The sequence below is a fragment of the Dermochelys coriacea genome, chromosome 19 (assembly GCF_009764565.3).
Source record: "Dermochelys coriacea isolate rDerCor1 chromosome 19, rDerCor1.pri.v4, whole genome shotgun sequence".
Taxonomy (NCBI): domain Eukaryota; kingdom Metazoa; phylum Chordata; order Testudines; family Dermochelyidae; genus Dermochelys; species Dermochelys coriacea.
The window spans coordinates 10,675,350-10,691,063 of NC_050086.2; the positions used below are offsets into that span (position 1 = coordinate 10,675,350).

Below are 15,714 nucleotides of genomic sequence, written 5' to 3' on the forward strand. Positions count from 1 at the left end.
TCCAGCACAAGCACCAATCTTTCTTTTAGCTCTCAGAGTCTGACAGGAGCCTGGTGTAAGATTCAGCAACTTACAGAGCACTACAGAAGAGCCTCTAGTAGTGTTAGGTTTAAAATAATTAATGGTAAGAGTCAGGAACGAAATAAAGGAAATGCAGATCTCCTCCCGCTGCCCCATGACCATCCAAAACAGGAACAGAAAGACACTTCATCTGCACTCTTGGCATTAAGACAGAATATAACAGACGTCACCAGTTGGAGAGCGGCCAGTTTAACCTCTACACAGAGAGTCAAAAGCCAGCTTTGAAATCTAGGCGTGTGATAGGACCAAGTGTGCTCACGTCACATTCTGGAGAATTCAACTGGTATTAATCCTGCTGCAGAAGTTCTGAGAGATTTTTCCATCAGAACCTCAGACCGCGTTTGGGATAGTCATCTCTCCAGGGTATCAAGATACGTATATGCCCCAACTTTTATAGAGTACCTGAGCTCCTCACAATCATTAATATATTTATCTCGCAACACACCTGAGAGAGGGGAAGTGCAATTATCCCTATCATATAGGTGGGGAACTGAGGCACCGAGAAACTAAGTGCCTAGCTCAAGATCTCACAGGCGGTCTGTGGTAGGACAAGGAACTAAACCCAGGTCTCCCAAGTTGCAGGCTAGCGTCCTAACCACTGGACCATCCTTCCTCAATAGGGAGGTTCAGCTGTAAAAGGAAACAGAAGAGATCCATCTGAATATCTTTGTAACAGAATGGTCAACAGTTGCTACTTCTATACCACATTTCATCCACGGATCTCTGAGACCTTTACCAATAAATCTTACAACACCCCTGTGAAGCAAGTTTTATACCCATTTTACAGAGTGGAAAGCATAGAAAGGTTGAGCAATTTCCCCGAGATCACAGGGATACTCATCAGGAAGAGAACCCAGGAGTCCCAACTCCTAAGCCTGCAAGTTTGGGCACTGTATACATACCCTCCACCCACACCGCATGCAGAGAAGTGGTGCCAACATACCCAGTTTCATGAGACATGCCAGCAGTATCCAGAGGGAGATCTCAAACGGTATCCGCACATGGGTATAGTCAATGCCCAGGACAGGGAAGGCTTTCCGGTACTTGGCGTGCCCAGTGCTGGTGTGGTTGGTCAGAGGGCGAATCTCCTGGGAGACATCCAGAGGGGCTGCAGTGAAGTCCCCAGGTGCACTTCCACTGATAACTGCTGGGTAGTGGTGGGGTGGCTCAGAGGCCAGCACCGGATTAGGCTGCAAGCCATGGCTGTGAAGCAAGGGCAGCAGCCCTAGGAGAGCTGCCACAATGAACAAGAAGGGCAAAGCGCCGAGGGAAGGGGCACCACGGGAGCCTTTCGCCTGCATCTTTCTCTTGCCCTCCAAGAGAGAGCTCGGCTGTTTCAGAGGAAGTCTGCCCCCGAGGGCTTCATGGCGAGCGCAAAGGGGCCGCTGCAGAGGACAAGAAAGCGCGAGGGGAGGAGGGGACAGAGCCACCAACAGACCGCTCCAGTCTCCCCCCGGACAGTGGATTCAAAAAATAAAAAACAACAACTCCCGAGACCTGATCTGGGCCGGACGCTCGCCCGGGGAGCGGCAGAGCCTGCAGGCAGGAAAGCGAGAGCCCCGCAGAGCCCAGTGCAATGCAAGACACCCTGCCCCGAGCTGCGGGAGGGCCCAGCGGCAGCCCCCGGGGACAGAGGGGCCGGCGGAGGGAAGGGGCAGAAGCCGCGGGGGCCGCCCGCTGCCGAGACGACGGGAGCAGCCCGCGCCCCGGAGAAGCCGGTTCCTCTCTGCCGGAGAAGGGCTCGCCCAGGTCCCTCCCGCCGGCGGGGGAAGGCCGGCTCCCCGGCGGCCCGCCCCGGGGCTCCCCGCCGCCGCGGGTAGAGGGGATCGGGGGAGGGGGGGGCAGGGAGTCCCCGCAGCGCAGCCCGGCTCCTCCCGCAGCGGACCCGGAGCTCCTGCCCGCCGGCCGGCTCCCAGCCTTATGCCGCCGAGCCCAGGACGCGGGGAGAGGCCGAGGCGCAGCCGCAGCCACAGCAGCACCCGCCGGCCGGGAGCAGCAGTGCACAGGGCCCCGCTGCCGCCGGCCCCGAGGCAGGGAGAGGGGACTGGCCTGGCCCTAGGCCTGCCCACGGGACTCAGGGGGCCACCCCCAGCCTCCAGGGGAGCCGCTCCGCCTGCGAATGACCCGCAGGGCACAGGATCCAGTCCCCTGCCGTCGCCACAATCGCAGATATAGAAATGCGGCCACCTCTGGGGAGTAGGTATCAGCCCCTTAGCAGGAGCAGCAATGGAAGAGGTGGGGGAGTTGGTAGCCAAGGGCAGTGGGACAAAATCCAGCTCTTAAGAAAAGTGCTGTGGGATCTTTAATGGAGCATGAGAAGGAGAGGCGCCATGGTGATGGGCCCCTAAATATATTATAGATATAGAGAGAAAGAAAATGACCACACATAAAACATACAGGAATTTAGATAGGGTCTCATTCAAACAACTTCAGCCCTCAGCAAACTCCCTAGAATTCAAGCTCCAGCCTGTACAGTCTGTAAAATAAACACAGCAAGGAAATTCATGCAACAAAGCATACCAAGGAACACTGGACATTGTGAAAGCAAACCAGCAAAGCCAACTAAGAGAAAGTATAGCCTGCTTTAATTTACTTTTTATGCATGCGTACAAGTAGAAAGGAGAGTACTACCAAGGATACAGTCAATGTACCAGACCTAGCCAAACCTTAAGACCTACATGGCCTCTTGGGACCAGATTGTTAAAGATATTTAGGTGCCTAAAGACAAAGATAGGTGCATCATAGGATTTTAAAAAGTATCCCTCATCCCCAGCCCCACCCCAGAGCCCACACCCCCTGCCAGAACCCTCACCCCCCCCACGCACACACACCAAACCTCTGCCCTAGCCCCTACCTCCAAGCCCCCTCCTGCACTCCAAACCCCCCACCACACATCACCGCCATATTGATGCACAAAGCACATTTCATTCTGCATATGGACATAAAAAATTAGAGGGAACACTCGTGGTGGGTATCATAGGCTGGGGGAGGCTGAGCCTCCCCAGATAGCCAGGCATGGCCCAGTCCACATTCCGCCCCCGGTCCCGCTCCTGGCCCAGCCCTGCTGCTTGTCTTCCCCTGTGCTGTGGCCCCCAGCTTGGGCTGGGGCTGCGCTGCCTGCCAGGCGTTCCGCGGAGGGCTGGGGTGGGGGTAGGCTGGGGCAGGGGCCAGTGGCCTTAGGCAGAAGGGGTGGGGCTGGGGCTAGCCTACCCGAGCCCACCAGTCACACACTACCCATGCTGACTCTCATTGGAGTTAGACAACTAGGTGCTTTTGTAAACTCCCACTAGGCGTCTATTTCTATCATTGGTTTCAGAGTAGCAGCCGTGTTAGTCTGTATTCGCAAAAAGAAAAGGAGTACTTGTGGCACCTTAGAGACTAACAAATTTATTTGAGCATAAGCTTTCGTGAGCTACAGCTCACTTCATCGGATGCATCCGATGAAGTGAGCTGTAGCTCATGAAAGCTTATGCTCAAATAAATTTGTTAGTCTCTAAGGTGCCACAAGTACTCCTTTTCTATTTGTATCATTAGGCACCTAAATACCTTTAAAAATGTGGTTCTTGGCTATTAAGTCCAATCAAAGAGCCACCAGAAAAGCAGACCTGTAAAATAAAACCATGGCAATAACAATGGCTTGTGGTGAAGCAGGTGATTTTCGGGAGTCAGCTGACATGAACTCTGTTCCTGGCTCTGCCACCCATCCCTGGGCACAACACAGGGCCTGTTTCATTGAAATCAATGGGAATTTTGCATTGTTTTAGTGGGAAAACTATACACCCAAATGTATCTGCCAAATGTAAAATGGGGAGAATGATATGTCCCTACTTCACAGGGTGTGGTGAGGATAAATTCATGAATGTTTGTGAGGCACTCAGGTACTATGGGGATAACTCGAACTCTCAGCTTGCAACACTCCCACTGACGCAAACCAGAGTCCCATGCATAGCAGACTCAGGACCCTGGATTTCACTGGAGTGGGTCTTTGTTTTAAATAGGCATCGTCTCCCAGGATGCTGTGCTGCAGTTTAGACAGACAGAAGTGGAGAGTTGAATACTGGGCTACAGGAACTGCAGGTTGAGTATCTATCACTGAAGAATACATCATTGCTCAATAGATCCTTACTCGAGAGTAGGGGGACTAACCGTCTGGCAGTTACCCAAAAGAACCAATGAAGAATAAACCTGACTAATCTATGACTAGAAAGAAGAGAACATTCAAATGAATCACAAGTCTGAACAGGAACAGCCAAATGTGTTAACGTCTCACTTCTGCTTGGATACATTCTGGACAAGCAAACTCATCAGCAAGGAAGACCTGGGCTTTACATTTAGCTATAGGAAGAGCTTTGTCACATGCTCCTGAGTAGGGGCCTATTCCTGAACTATTAACCATGATGAAAGTTTTGCCTTGGTTACAGAAGGAACAGAAACAATCCTCCTCCTACCAGAAATCAATGGGAAAACTCCCATTAACTTTAAAAGGAGTTACAATTCCTAGGATCATGCAGGCAAAGAGACTTGTCACCTGGGCTGGTTCTCTTCTGGAAATAGAAAGATTTGACCTAGTTACTCTGGGCACTATCTCCACAAGGGTGCCACGCTTCATCTAGATCACTCAGTAATTGTGTAAGTAGGTGCAAATTCCCTAGACTCTGAGAATAGGATGTTTGCCAATTAGGACATGGGCTCCAAATTAATTTTTTGCTATTTTGGTCAGACATTTCACAATCAGCTTGACTGAAAGTAACCGTAGCTGGGCAATATCTCCTGGAGTCTATCCACTATGCTGAAGAATCCCACTTTCTAAAATAGTTGTAACTATTAATTCTTAATTCCAGAGATTTATAATGATGTTCCCCGCTGCCCACAATCCCTCTGACAGAGATCATGAGGAACTGGGTACATCCAGTTAAGTCTATGTACCGTTCTATTGCCCATACAACTTCTGATAATCCAAACTCCAGGCTACCCCTACAATGCAGAAACACACTTCCATTCATCAAGGCCCAGCAACTGTCCCAGTGCAGATTACTAGTTATTCATGACTCACATTTTATGGGGGGAGTCAAACTACCTACCGGAGATACCCTCTATGGATTTTAGAACATGCATTTACCTTCACACTAGGAGGAAGCCTAATTAATTCAGTTTAAGCTTCTTTATCTGCAAGAATAAAGAAATGCAACTGTATGGAGCAAGCAAACAGGCCTTTAAAAGTATCCAATCAAGCGAACAACATCAGTCATAACACACTAGATCTTATTCTGCTGTATTCTGGAAAAAAGAAGCTAGTGCCATGAACATAGTCACCTCTACCGTATATCTAAGTTTACCACTGTCTTCCCTAAAAAAATAAGGTGCCACAAGTACTCTTCAAGACTAACAAATTTATTTGAGCATAAGCTTTCGTGAGCTACAGCTCACTTCATCGGAAGGCATCCGATGAAGTGAGCTGTAGCTCATGAAAGCTTATTCTCAAATAAATTTGTTAGTCTCTAAGGTGCCACAAGTTCTCCTTTTCTTTTTGCGAATACAGACTAACACGGCTGCTACTCCGAAAACTGTCTTCCCTAGATTCTGGAAACGCTTTGTTTCTCTTTCTGCCTCTTTCTTCTCTTTGAGCAGCCTGTAATGAAGCTAGGGCCTGTCATCATTCTAATTTCTTTTTCAGAAAGTAAAGAAAAGACCCTCCCACAGCATCCCAAACAAAGATGCACTTAATATTCCACAATCTAGAACTCATGGAAACAGCCAATAGCCTTACATTATGCAAGTTCCAAAAGCCCTTTCTCAGTTATATTTGCACATTGTTCATGCAGAATTCAGCTCCACTGGAGCCATATCGGAGGAATTTGCAACATAACTTGCCTTTCTATGGCATCCTTAATCAGAGGATCTAAAAGTAAAAAGAAAAAAAAAAAAAGTATTTGTGGCACCTTGGAGACTAAAATTTATCTGAGCATAAGCTTCCGTGAGCTACAGCTCACTTCATCGGATGCAGTGAGCTGTAGCTCACAAAAGCTTATGCTCAAATAAATTTTAGTCTCTAAGGTGCCACAAGTACTCCTTTTCTTTTTGTGAATACAGACTAACACGGCTGCTACTCTGAAAAGGATCTAAAAGTGCTTCACAAACATTAATTAATGAAGAGGTAAGCATTTATAGACATTGCACAGATGGGGTAAATGGGAGACTACGTTGTCCAAAAATCACATAATGAGACAGTGACAGATCTGAACACAGAAACCAGAAATCCTGACTACCTAGCCCCCATGCACTGGGGATTAGACCACACAGCTATTAATGACAGGTTTCAGAGTAGCAGCCGTGCTAGTCTGTATCCGCAAAAAGAAAAGGAATACTTGTGGCACCTTAGAGACTAAAATTTATTTGAGCATAAGCTTGGTAAGGTGAGCTATTACCAGCAGGAGAGCTGGGGGGGAAACCTTTTGTAGTGATAATCAAGGTGGGCCATTTCTAGCAGTTGACAAGAACGTCTGAGGACAGTGTGTGGGAGGGGGGGAATAAACATGGGGAAATAGTTTTATTTTGTGTAATGATCCATCCACTCCCAGTCTTTATTCAAGCCTCAAGCCGTCAGGAACTGTATCCCAGATAATGTCATGGCAAACCTGGTAGCTGAACTTTGTGACTTTCTCCTCATCCATAACTATTTCACATTTGGGGACAATGTATACCTTCAAATCAGCGGCACCGCTATGGGTACCCGCATGGCTCCACAGGATGCCAACACTTTTATGGCTGACTTAGAACAACACTTCCTTAGCTCTTGTTCCAAAACGCCCCTACTCTACTTGCGCTACATAGATGACATCTTCATCATCTGGACCTATGGAAAAGAAGCCCTTGAGGAATTCCACCATGATTTCAACAATTTCCATCCCACCATCAACCTCAGCCTGGACCAGTCCAAACAAGAGATCCTCTTCCTGGACACTACGGTGCTAATAAGCGATGGTCACAAACACCACCCTATACCGGAATGCCTCTGCCTACCTACTATGCTTCCAGCTTTTATCCAGATCACACCACACGATCCATTGTCTTCAGCCAAGCTCTACGATACAACCGCATTTGCTTCAACCCCTCAGACAGAGAAACACCTACAAGATCTCTATCAAGCATTCTTACAACTACAATACCCACCTGCTGAAGTGAAGAAACAAATTGACAGAGCCAGAAGAGCACCCAGAAGTTACCTACTACAGGACAGGCCCAACAAAGAAAACAACAGAACGCCACTAGCCATCACCTTCAGCCCCCAACTAAAACCTCTCCAACGCATCATCAAGGATCTACAACCTATCCTGAAGGACGACCCATCACTCTCACAGATCTTGGGAGACAGGCCAGCTCTTGCTTACAGACAGCCCCCCAAGCTGAAGCAAATACTCACCAGCAACCACACACCACACAACAGAACCACTAACCCAGGAACCTATCCTTGCTATAAAGCCCATTGCCAACTCTGTCCACATATCTATTCAGGGGACACCATCATAGGGCCTAATCACATCAGCCACACTATCAGAGGCTCATTCACCTACACATCTACCAATGTGATATATGCCATCATGTGCCAGCAATGCCCCTCTGCCATGTACATTGGCCAAACTGGACAGTCTATGTAAAAGAATAAATGGACAAAAATCAAACGTCAAGAATTATAACATTCAAAAACCAGTCTGAGAACACTTCAATCTCTTTGGTCGCTCGATTACAGACCTAAGAGTGGCAATTCTTCAACAAAAAAACTTCAAAAACAGAATCCAACGAAAAAAGAAAAGGAGTACTTGTGGCACCTTAGAGACTAACAAATTTATTAGAGCATAAGCTTTCGTGAGCTACAGCTCACTTCATCCAACGAGAGACTGCTCAGTTGAAATTAATTTGCAAACTGGATACTATTATTCAAGCCTAAATTAAAGACTGGGAGTGGATGAGTCATTACACTAAATAAAACTATTTCCCCATGTTTATTCCCCAGCCCTCCCCCACTTCCTCAGACATTCTTGTCAACTGCTGGAAATGGCCCATCTTGATTATCACTACAAAAGGTTCCTCCCTGCCCCTCCCCTCCATTCTCTCCCCCATTCTCCTGCTGGTAATAGCTCACCTTACCTGAAAAAAAGAAAAGGAGTACTTGTGGCACCTTAGAGACTAAATTTTATTTGAGCATAAGCTTTTGTGAGCTACAACTCACTTCCTTATAGTGGGTATGGTAACACCCATTGTTTCATGTTCTCTGTGTATATAAATCTCCCCACTGTATTTTGCACTGAATGCATCCAATAAAGTGAACTGTGGCTCACGAAAGCTTATGCTCAGATAAATTTGTTAGTCTCTAAGGTGCCACAAGTACTACTTTTTATTTTACAGCTATTAATGTTTTTGTACCTCTACTACAGTCTATCCCTATATCTGATTCATTTATTTCTCGGTTCCTACTGCTGTTTTCATTCATGAAGAATATCCTAGCATGCCTGCCTCTCTGCTTTTAAGACATTTTTTACATCCTCTCCCTGTTTCTCCCAGCTGATTGTAACTTATGATCAGCTGAGCAAAGTAGATGAGATGCAGCCTTTCTTCCCTGCTTGATTCTCTGCCACATCCCCTTGTAAACCAAACCCAAAGAAGTGTGGAATGGTGTGGCTTTTCTCTTCTCAACCTCTGATGCGTGCAGCAAAAAAAAAAAAAAAAAAAAAAATTGAGAAGTAAATAATGCAAAATTAAATAGTGTATTTCATTATAATTGGTGTGGGCTAACATTTAGCACTTGCGAATGCAGGTTCTATTCCAAGCTCTGTAACCAACTTGCTAGGTGACCTTGCGCAAATCACTTCACCTCTCTCTCTACACTTCAGTTTCTTCTTCTGTATGACAGAGGTGGTAATGATACTTTTCTACCTGGCAGAGTGTTGAGGCTTAAATAATTAACACATAAAAGACTGAGATTCTCCAATAAAAAAGGTGTTGTACAGATGCAAAGCATTATTTAAGTACAGAGGCTAATATACAAATGTAAATGAAAAATAAAGTATAATGAAAATATAAAGCTGATTTTAGAGCTTATACAATGCATAGAAGCAGTCAGATAAGAGAAGATAAATCTATTTGGTTCTCTCTCATGTAAGAGCACTAGATATAGGATCACATGGGACCTGTTATCCTAATAATTCCATAACAGAAGCCCTAATGAGATAATCTCATCTAGTTCATTTTATATTTCAAGCCCTTGTACATTCAGAATTTCATAAATATAAGTCTTCATATAATGCATATGTGGAACATCACTTACTTAACACTGCTATAGAGAATGTAATTTTGAAATTCCCAAATTTCATTGTTTACATTCCCAATTCAAGTTGTGTGTTATTACCCAAAGTTTTTGGCTTTTTATTATTAAAGAAAGAGTGGGAGACAAGGAATTGGGTGTTTATGGAACATTTAATTTAAATGTGATAAGTGTCTTTATTTTAATGCAAGTGTTGTAAAATGGAAGAATTATCAGTTCTCCTCTCAAGGCAGTTTTATTCTATTCTTCCTACACATTGCTGGATTTTCTGTCTTCAGAAATCTCCTTTCAAGTGAGTTGTGTAAAAGACCATGTATACAACATGTAGAGTAGGCAAGTGGGAATGAGACTACTTTGGTTACATTCCCAGCTTTGCCACCAATTTTCTGTGCGACCTTGAGAAAGTCTAAAACTCTCAGGGCCTGACTCTCAGAACTGCTGAAAACCTGCTGCTCTCCTGACTTTCAGTTGGAGGTGTGCATGCCCACCATCTCTGAAAATCAGGTGCTGTTTTCCTCCATTTCCCAATCTGTTAAATAGAATAATGACACCTATCTGCCAGGGGCCTCTGTGGCTTAATTAGTTTTTGTAAAGTGCTTAGAGATCCCCAGATGGAAGGCATTAAAGAAATGAAAAATATCATAAAGAAGGTTAGATTGTAGGAACAGGAGTAATGGATTCTGACTTTAATCTGGTGTTTGCATTGTTGTTGTAGCCATGTTGGTCCCAAGATACGAGAGAGACGGAGGTAGGTGAGGCAATATCTTATTGAACCAACTTCTGCTGGTGAAAGACAAGCTTTTGAGAGGTTTCAGAGTAGCAGCCGTGTTAGTCTGTATTTGCAAAAAGAAAAGGAGTACTTGTGGCACCTTAGAGACTAACACATTTATTTGAGCATAAGCTTTTGTGAGCTACAGCTCACTTCATCGGATATTTGAGGCAGGCAGCGATGATGGCATTGTGAGGGATGTCAGTGTGTAGGGAGGGGACATCCATGGTGGCAAGGACAGTGTTCTGAGTGAGGTTGTTAATCTTGCAGAGTTTCTGGACAAAAGCAGGTGTGTACTGTGGTACCTTCTCAAGAAAGTAGATAGATGTGATAGTATCACCATTTTAATTAAGTACCACAGGAGGAAGCCAAAAGAAGAATGAGAGATTGCAAAAGTAGAGGTTGATCATTGGTTCTATGGCTTCGCTAGGGTTCTGTGTGTGTGTGTGTGTGTGTGTGTGTGTGTGTGTGTGTGTGTGTGTGTGTGTGTGTGTGTGTGTGTGTGTGTGTGTGTGTGTGTGTGTGTGTGTGTGTGTGTGTGTGTGTGTGTGTGTGTGTGTGTGTGTGTGTGTGTGTGTGTGTGTGTGTGTGTGTGTGTGTGTGTGGTGGCAGAGATCTCATGGAGCTTACATATAGTAGCTGTTTTAAGAGGCTGCTGCTCCTTCTGTAGAAATTAGAGAAGGCAGAAGTTTTCTCCTGCCATGTTGCCAGGGCTGAACCTGGAGGCATAGGATTGTGGTTTTAAATGCCCCTTAAACAATTAAAAGTTACTAAATAGTTTAAAATATTTAATGGCAAAATGAAGGATATCTTGATTTTAAATGGAGTCTAGTAATTCTTGGAATTTTAGTAACTAAATTTTTGCATTTGTCTAATCAGTTGACTGTGGCTTAACCTCACTTACCATGACAAGCCCTAATCAGCATTGTACTTCCCACCCCATGCTCTGATCTGAAAAGTGGGGCACAAAAAAACCCTCAGTTGGTAAAACAAAGAGCAATATTTAGTTCTCTCAGAACTGCAGGGATCTGTGCTTGCATGGTGAAGCGAGGGAGCATTTTTGCAAACAGTGCCACCACCTGGAAAAAATACTTTAACACAGCAAAAAGGTCCAAGCCTGTAGCTTCCTAAGATAAGACCAAGTTCCTCATTTGATTTCTAGGACAGTTTAGTATGCAGACCAGATAGTCAAGTTTAAGCATTTGAGTATTCCTGACAAGACTCAGACTGTCCACTTACCTCGCCTGGCTCTAGGTGATTTGAAGTTGCTCCGTGTGGTCTTTTGGCAGAAGGTGGATATAGTGAATACTGCAAGCTGGAGATTCAGAACAGCCTATGCTCTAGAGCAGGCCGAAGGGAGACAGGACACAGCCCTGGTGGGCTGGAACGCAAGGCTGGGGCTCAAGAGGAGAACAACCCTGTAACATGGTAACAGGTGAGACTGGGCTTTCAGGAGACTTAGAAACCATAATGGGTTAGAGCAGGACACTGGCCTGGGAGGAGTCAGAGGCATGGCACCTGTGAGGCTGGGTTTCAGGTGCCCTGGTGAACTAGAGCATGAGATGGGGATTTGGAGCGAGCTGGCTGCTGTGGCATGCGGCAGGACAGGGAAGGGCCTAAGGAAGCATGTCAGACAGGAGGAGGAGGCCATGACTCAGGGAAGTCCTAAGGGGGCTGATGGGTAGGTGGGTGAAAGGGAGGCTGGGGGCTTAGCTTGGCCTGAAGACTTGGCTGGGTGGCGAGGCTGTAAGCGCAGCATGGCCTAGGGACCTGGCCGGCCAGTGGGCTAAGAGGGTGAGGCTGGGGTGGACGTGGCTGGGGCTGCCCAGGAGCCGGGCTGGAGGAGAGCGCCCAGGAATGGGAAGGGGGGCACCGGTTTGCACCGCGCCGCCTAGGGGGGGACTAGCACTTATCAACTCCTTTTATAGTCTAGCCTGGGCCGCCCGCCCTCCTTGAAGAAACTACAATTCCCAGCAGGCGCAGCGGCCCTCCAAACCCCACCCCTCTTGACGCATCTGCGGGCCGATTGGCTCAAACCGCTCGCCGAGTTGGGAATCCCTTTGGTCCGGGCTGCCGTCACTCCGAGCGCGGGCAGATAGACGTTATAGGCGAGGGAAGGGGCATTCTAGAAGTGAATCCGCGCTGTTTGCGTGGCGTAAGGGCTGCTGCGGGGAAGGAGCGGTGGCGCAGTTGGCGTGGCGCAGGCGCAGCGCTGGGGGAGTTTACTGAGCCCCAGACAGCTGGAGGAGATAAACAGAGGAGGGGGCTGGGGAGGGACCGAGTCCCAGCCAGCCGAGGGCTGCGGAGCATGGCGAGGGGCTAGGGGGGGCCGGCCCCACCCGCCGAGGGATCCGCCTGTCCTGGCCCAGGGGCCGGGCTGTCCCCTGCGGGGATGGAGCCTCTCAACTTCCACTCGCTGCGGAGTGTGCGCGCTGAGGAGGCCTGACAGGTAACTGCCCCTCCCCCCGCCCCTACACCCCCCCCCGGCCACGTAACTGCCCGCCAGGTAACTCCCCCCCACACTATACCCTGGCTTTGCCCCCCCCCCCCGGGCCAGGTAACTGCTCACTACACCCCTGCCCCCCCCCCCGGCTAGGTAACTGCCCTTCCCCCACCACTATACCCCTGGCCCTGTTCCTCTGCCCCTCCCCCCACTATGACCCTGGCCCCTCCCCCACTGTGCTCCAGTGGGGGGGCCCCCGCTAGGTAACTGCTCCCTCCCCCACTACATCCCCCCCCGACCCTCGCTCTGTCCCCCCCCATTAGGTAACTACTCCTTCCCCCACTACACCCTTGACCCTGGCCCTACCACCTGCTAGGTAACAGCCCACTACACCCCTGGCCCAGCCAGAAACTGCCCCCCCATGCCCCGGCCCTGTCCCCCCCCACCAGGCAATTACCCACCTCCCCCACTACACCCCTGGACCTGGCAGGTAACTTCTCCCTTTCTCTGCCACTACACCCTCTGCCCCCCAGGTCCTCCTAACCTGGTGAAGTAACTGGCCCCCAGCCCTGCCAGGTAACAGCCGCATCCTTCTCCTGCTACACGCCCTTGACCTGCCATGTAACTGCCCCCTGCCCTGACAGGTGACTGTCCCATCTTCATATTGTCACTGCTGTAGTCTCATGACAAGTAATTACCCATTCTCTTCCCTGCTACACCCCTGCCCTACCCCTCCCAAGTAACTGATCCTGTCCCTACAGTGTCACTCCTTTCTCCACCTGCCCCCCAACAGGTAACTGTCCCTCTGCCTCCACTCCCCCCTCCCCCGCATGTCTGTCTGCCCTTTGCATACCTACTGCCCTTGCATGCCCCCTGGCAGGTAATTGCTTTGCTTGCCCACTTCCTTAACTAACTGCTTCCCTCCCTGGCTGCCCCCATGCCGTCCCTGTTCTCCCCACTTTCTTCTCCATCCCTATCTGGTAACTTTCCTCCCTCCCCCTATTTCCTTTGCCCTGACATCTCTGCCCAGCTTCCTCTCCCTTGACAGGTGATGTGTTGCCATCCCTCCTCCTGACTCCCAGCCATGTCCTTGTTCCTCCCAGGTATCTAGGGTTATTCTGTAGTGACACCCACAGTTGGGTTTGAAGACCTAGTATAAGTCTGAGTTTGTTTAAAAACAAACCAAAGACCCTCCACAAACACTGCCCCAACCAAGCTAATCCCTCTGAGAAGTCATATGCAGGATTTTAGGAGTAGGGAGTGGAGCCCTGCAACATAACCTTAACCCGATGGGACCCAACTGCATGTGTTGGGGTCAGGTCGGAAAAGGACGAGATCAGTTTTGGGTTAGATTAGCTCTCTTCCTCCTCTCTGTAGTGTGATGTAGGTCAGTGTGATGGCAGCTGCGTGCACCGGTGGCAGCCTTTCTGCTGTCCACCATCCCCAGCCGCACTCTGTGTGTTGCAGATTGAGTGTGCCAAGGAGTGGCAGTGCCTTTCACTCTGCAGTGCACACACAGCAGGCAGTGGTCAATGGCAGGAATAGGGCATGCAGCCACCTGCAGGTATAGCTGCCATGCTGACCCCATGGGCAAGAGGAGGTGATGGCAGCTGTGGCGTTGGCTCACCTTTGGTAGGAAGGGTCAAGGTAGGGTCAAAAAACTACTTGACCCTCTCCAGCTTGGGTTGGACCTAAAAATTAGGCCAGAGCAGATTTCTAGTAGAGAGGTTATTTTACTTCTGTGTTTGGTGCTGATGGGACTACTGCTGGAATCCTGCGTCTAAGTTCTGATGTCCACAATTCAAGAAGGATGTTGATCAATTAGAGAAGAGCCACCAACATGATTAAAGGATTGGAAAACATGCCTGGTAGTGGCAGGCTCAAGGAGCTCCATCTAGTTAACTTTCACTTTAAGCTAAGAGGTGGTTAGATCTGTCTATAAGTACCTGCATGGGGGGGGGCAAATATTGATAATGAGCTCTACAGTCTATCAGACAAAGGTATATCAAGAGCCGAGGGCTGGAAGGTGAAGCTGACAAATTCAAATAGGAAATGAGGTGTACATTTTTAACAGTGAGAGTAATTGACCATTGGAGCAATTTATCACTGGTTGTGGAGGATTCTCAGTCACTGGCAACTTTTAAACCAAGACTGGATGTTTTCTTAAAAGATATGTGTTCTAGTTCAAAAGGAATCACTTTGAGGGAGTTCTGTGGCCTGTGTTATGCAGGAGGTCAGACTAGATGGGCACAATGGTTCCTCCTGGCCTTGGAATTGATAAACTGTGCCTGGGGGTTGCCAGGCCTTTGTTGCTCCTCCTGTTGGATCCCTTCCTCTGCCAGGCCAATGAGCCGTTTGCACCTACGGGCTATTGTGTTTCTTAGTCTCCCCTCTAATCCCAAGAGGGTGATTATGCCAGTTCAGGGATGAGTGGCTGTGGAAGGATGCAATTTAAAGTAAGTTTGCAGTATTGCAGCCCATGCTGTGTCTGTTGTGTGGGTTAGCTTCATTCTGGGCATATCCAAGCTCCCCTGTGACAGAAAGCTAAGAACCCTCCATGTTGTGAGCTGGTGCTGCCAAATCTGTAGTTGCTTTCCCACCTGCCTCATCCCATTCTAACCAGCTTCTTTCTCCGATGGCCCATATGTCTGAAGTGTTAGATAGCAGCTCTGTCCCCGTTCTCTCTTTCCCCTTGTTCCTAGGGGTTGACTGCTGCTGACAGCACCTTGTGCTGCATTTCTGCCCCCCACTAGCTTATTTCCCCTACCTTTCTAAGTCTCCTTAAAAGGGAATCTTATCAAGGAGCAATGACATTGTGGTAGGCATGGGGGAAAGAGGTAGGTGGAGCTAGTGTGTTGGTGAGTACTAGTTTGTGTTGGATGGGTGAAAATAGTTTTTCCTTGAGATAAATTGTATTTCTGAAAGGACCATGGGGAGGTAGAAATCAAAATATGAATCTTTCTTTTGTTGGGTGGCCTTGGATTTACAGTCTGAGAACCCTGAATTATGTCCAAGAGGTTTGGGATTAGATCACTCATTTAATGACAACCTCTGTGGTTTCCTAGAGAACTCCTTCCTATTCGCTTGGCATTGGCAGAACTT

General features: G+C 48.2%; 2 protein-coding genes and 1 long non-coding RNA gene across 7 annotated transcripts in view; 1 reads left to right on the forward strand and 2 right to left on the reverse strand.

Annotated features, from left to right (window-relative positions):
- SLC9A1 (solute carrier family 9 member A1) overlaps positions 1–1,996 on the reverse strand; it is a 57,604-nt gene extending 55,608 nt beyond the window's left edge. The window contains exon 1 of the mRNA XM_038377922.2: positions 1,025–1,996. Coding sequence (XP_038233850.1) covers positions 1,025–1,382 — 358 coding nt within the window. The 5' untranslated portion in view covers positions 1,383–1,996. The remainder of the gene's footprint in view (positions 1–1,024) is intronic.
- Positions 1,997–4,044: 2,048 nt separating this feature from the next.
- On the reverse strand, positions 4,045–11,528 carry LOC122458277. Its single transcript, XR_006278249.1, has 4 exons — positions 11,409–11,528; positions 11,074–11,120; positions 5,201–5,247; positions 4,045–4,102 (listed from the first exon to the last, which is right to left on the reverse strand). It is a non-coding gene; the product is annotated as an uncharacterized LOC122458277 (long non-coding RNA).
- Positions 11,288–15,714, forward strand: part of WDTC1 (WD and tetratricopeptide repeats 1) — a 44,349-nt gene continuing 39,922 nt past the window's right edge. For 2 of the 5 annotated variants that reach the window (XM_043506102.1, XM_043506101.1), the window contains exon 1: positions 12,313–12,618. The gene's annotated coding sequence lies outside the window, so the exon portion shown is untranslated. Of the gene's footprint in view, positions 12,619–15,714 lie in introns of all 5 variants that reach the window. The other 3 variants (XM_038377926.2, XM_043506103.1, XM_038377925.2) reach the window with 3 other exon arrangements.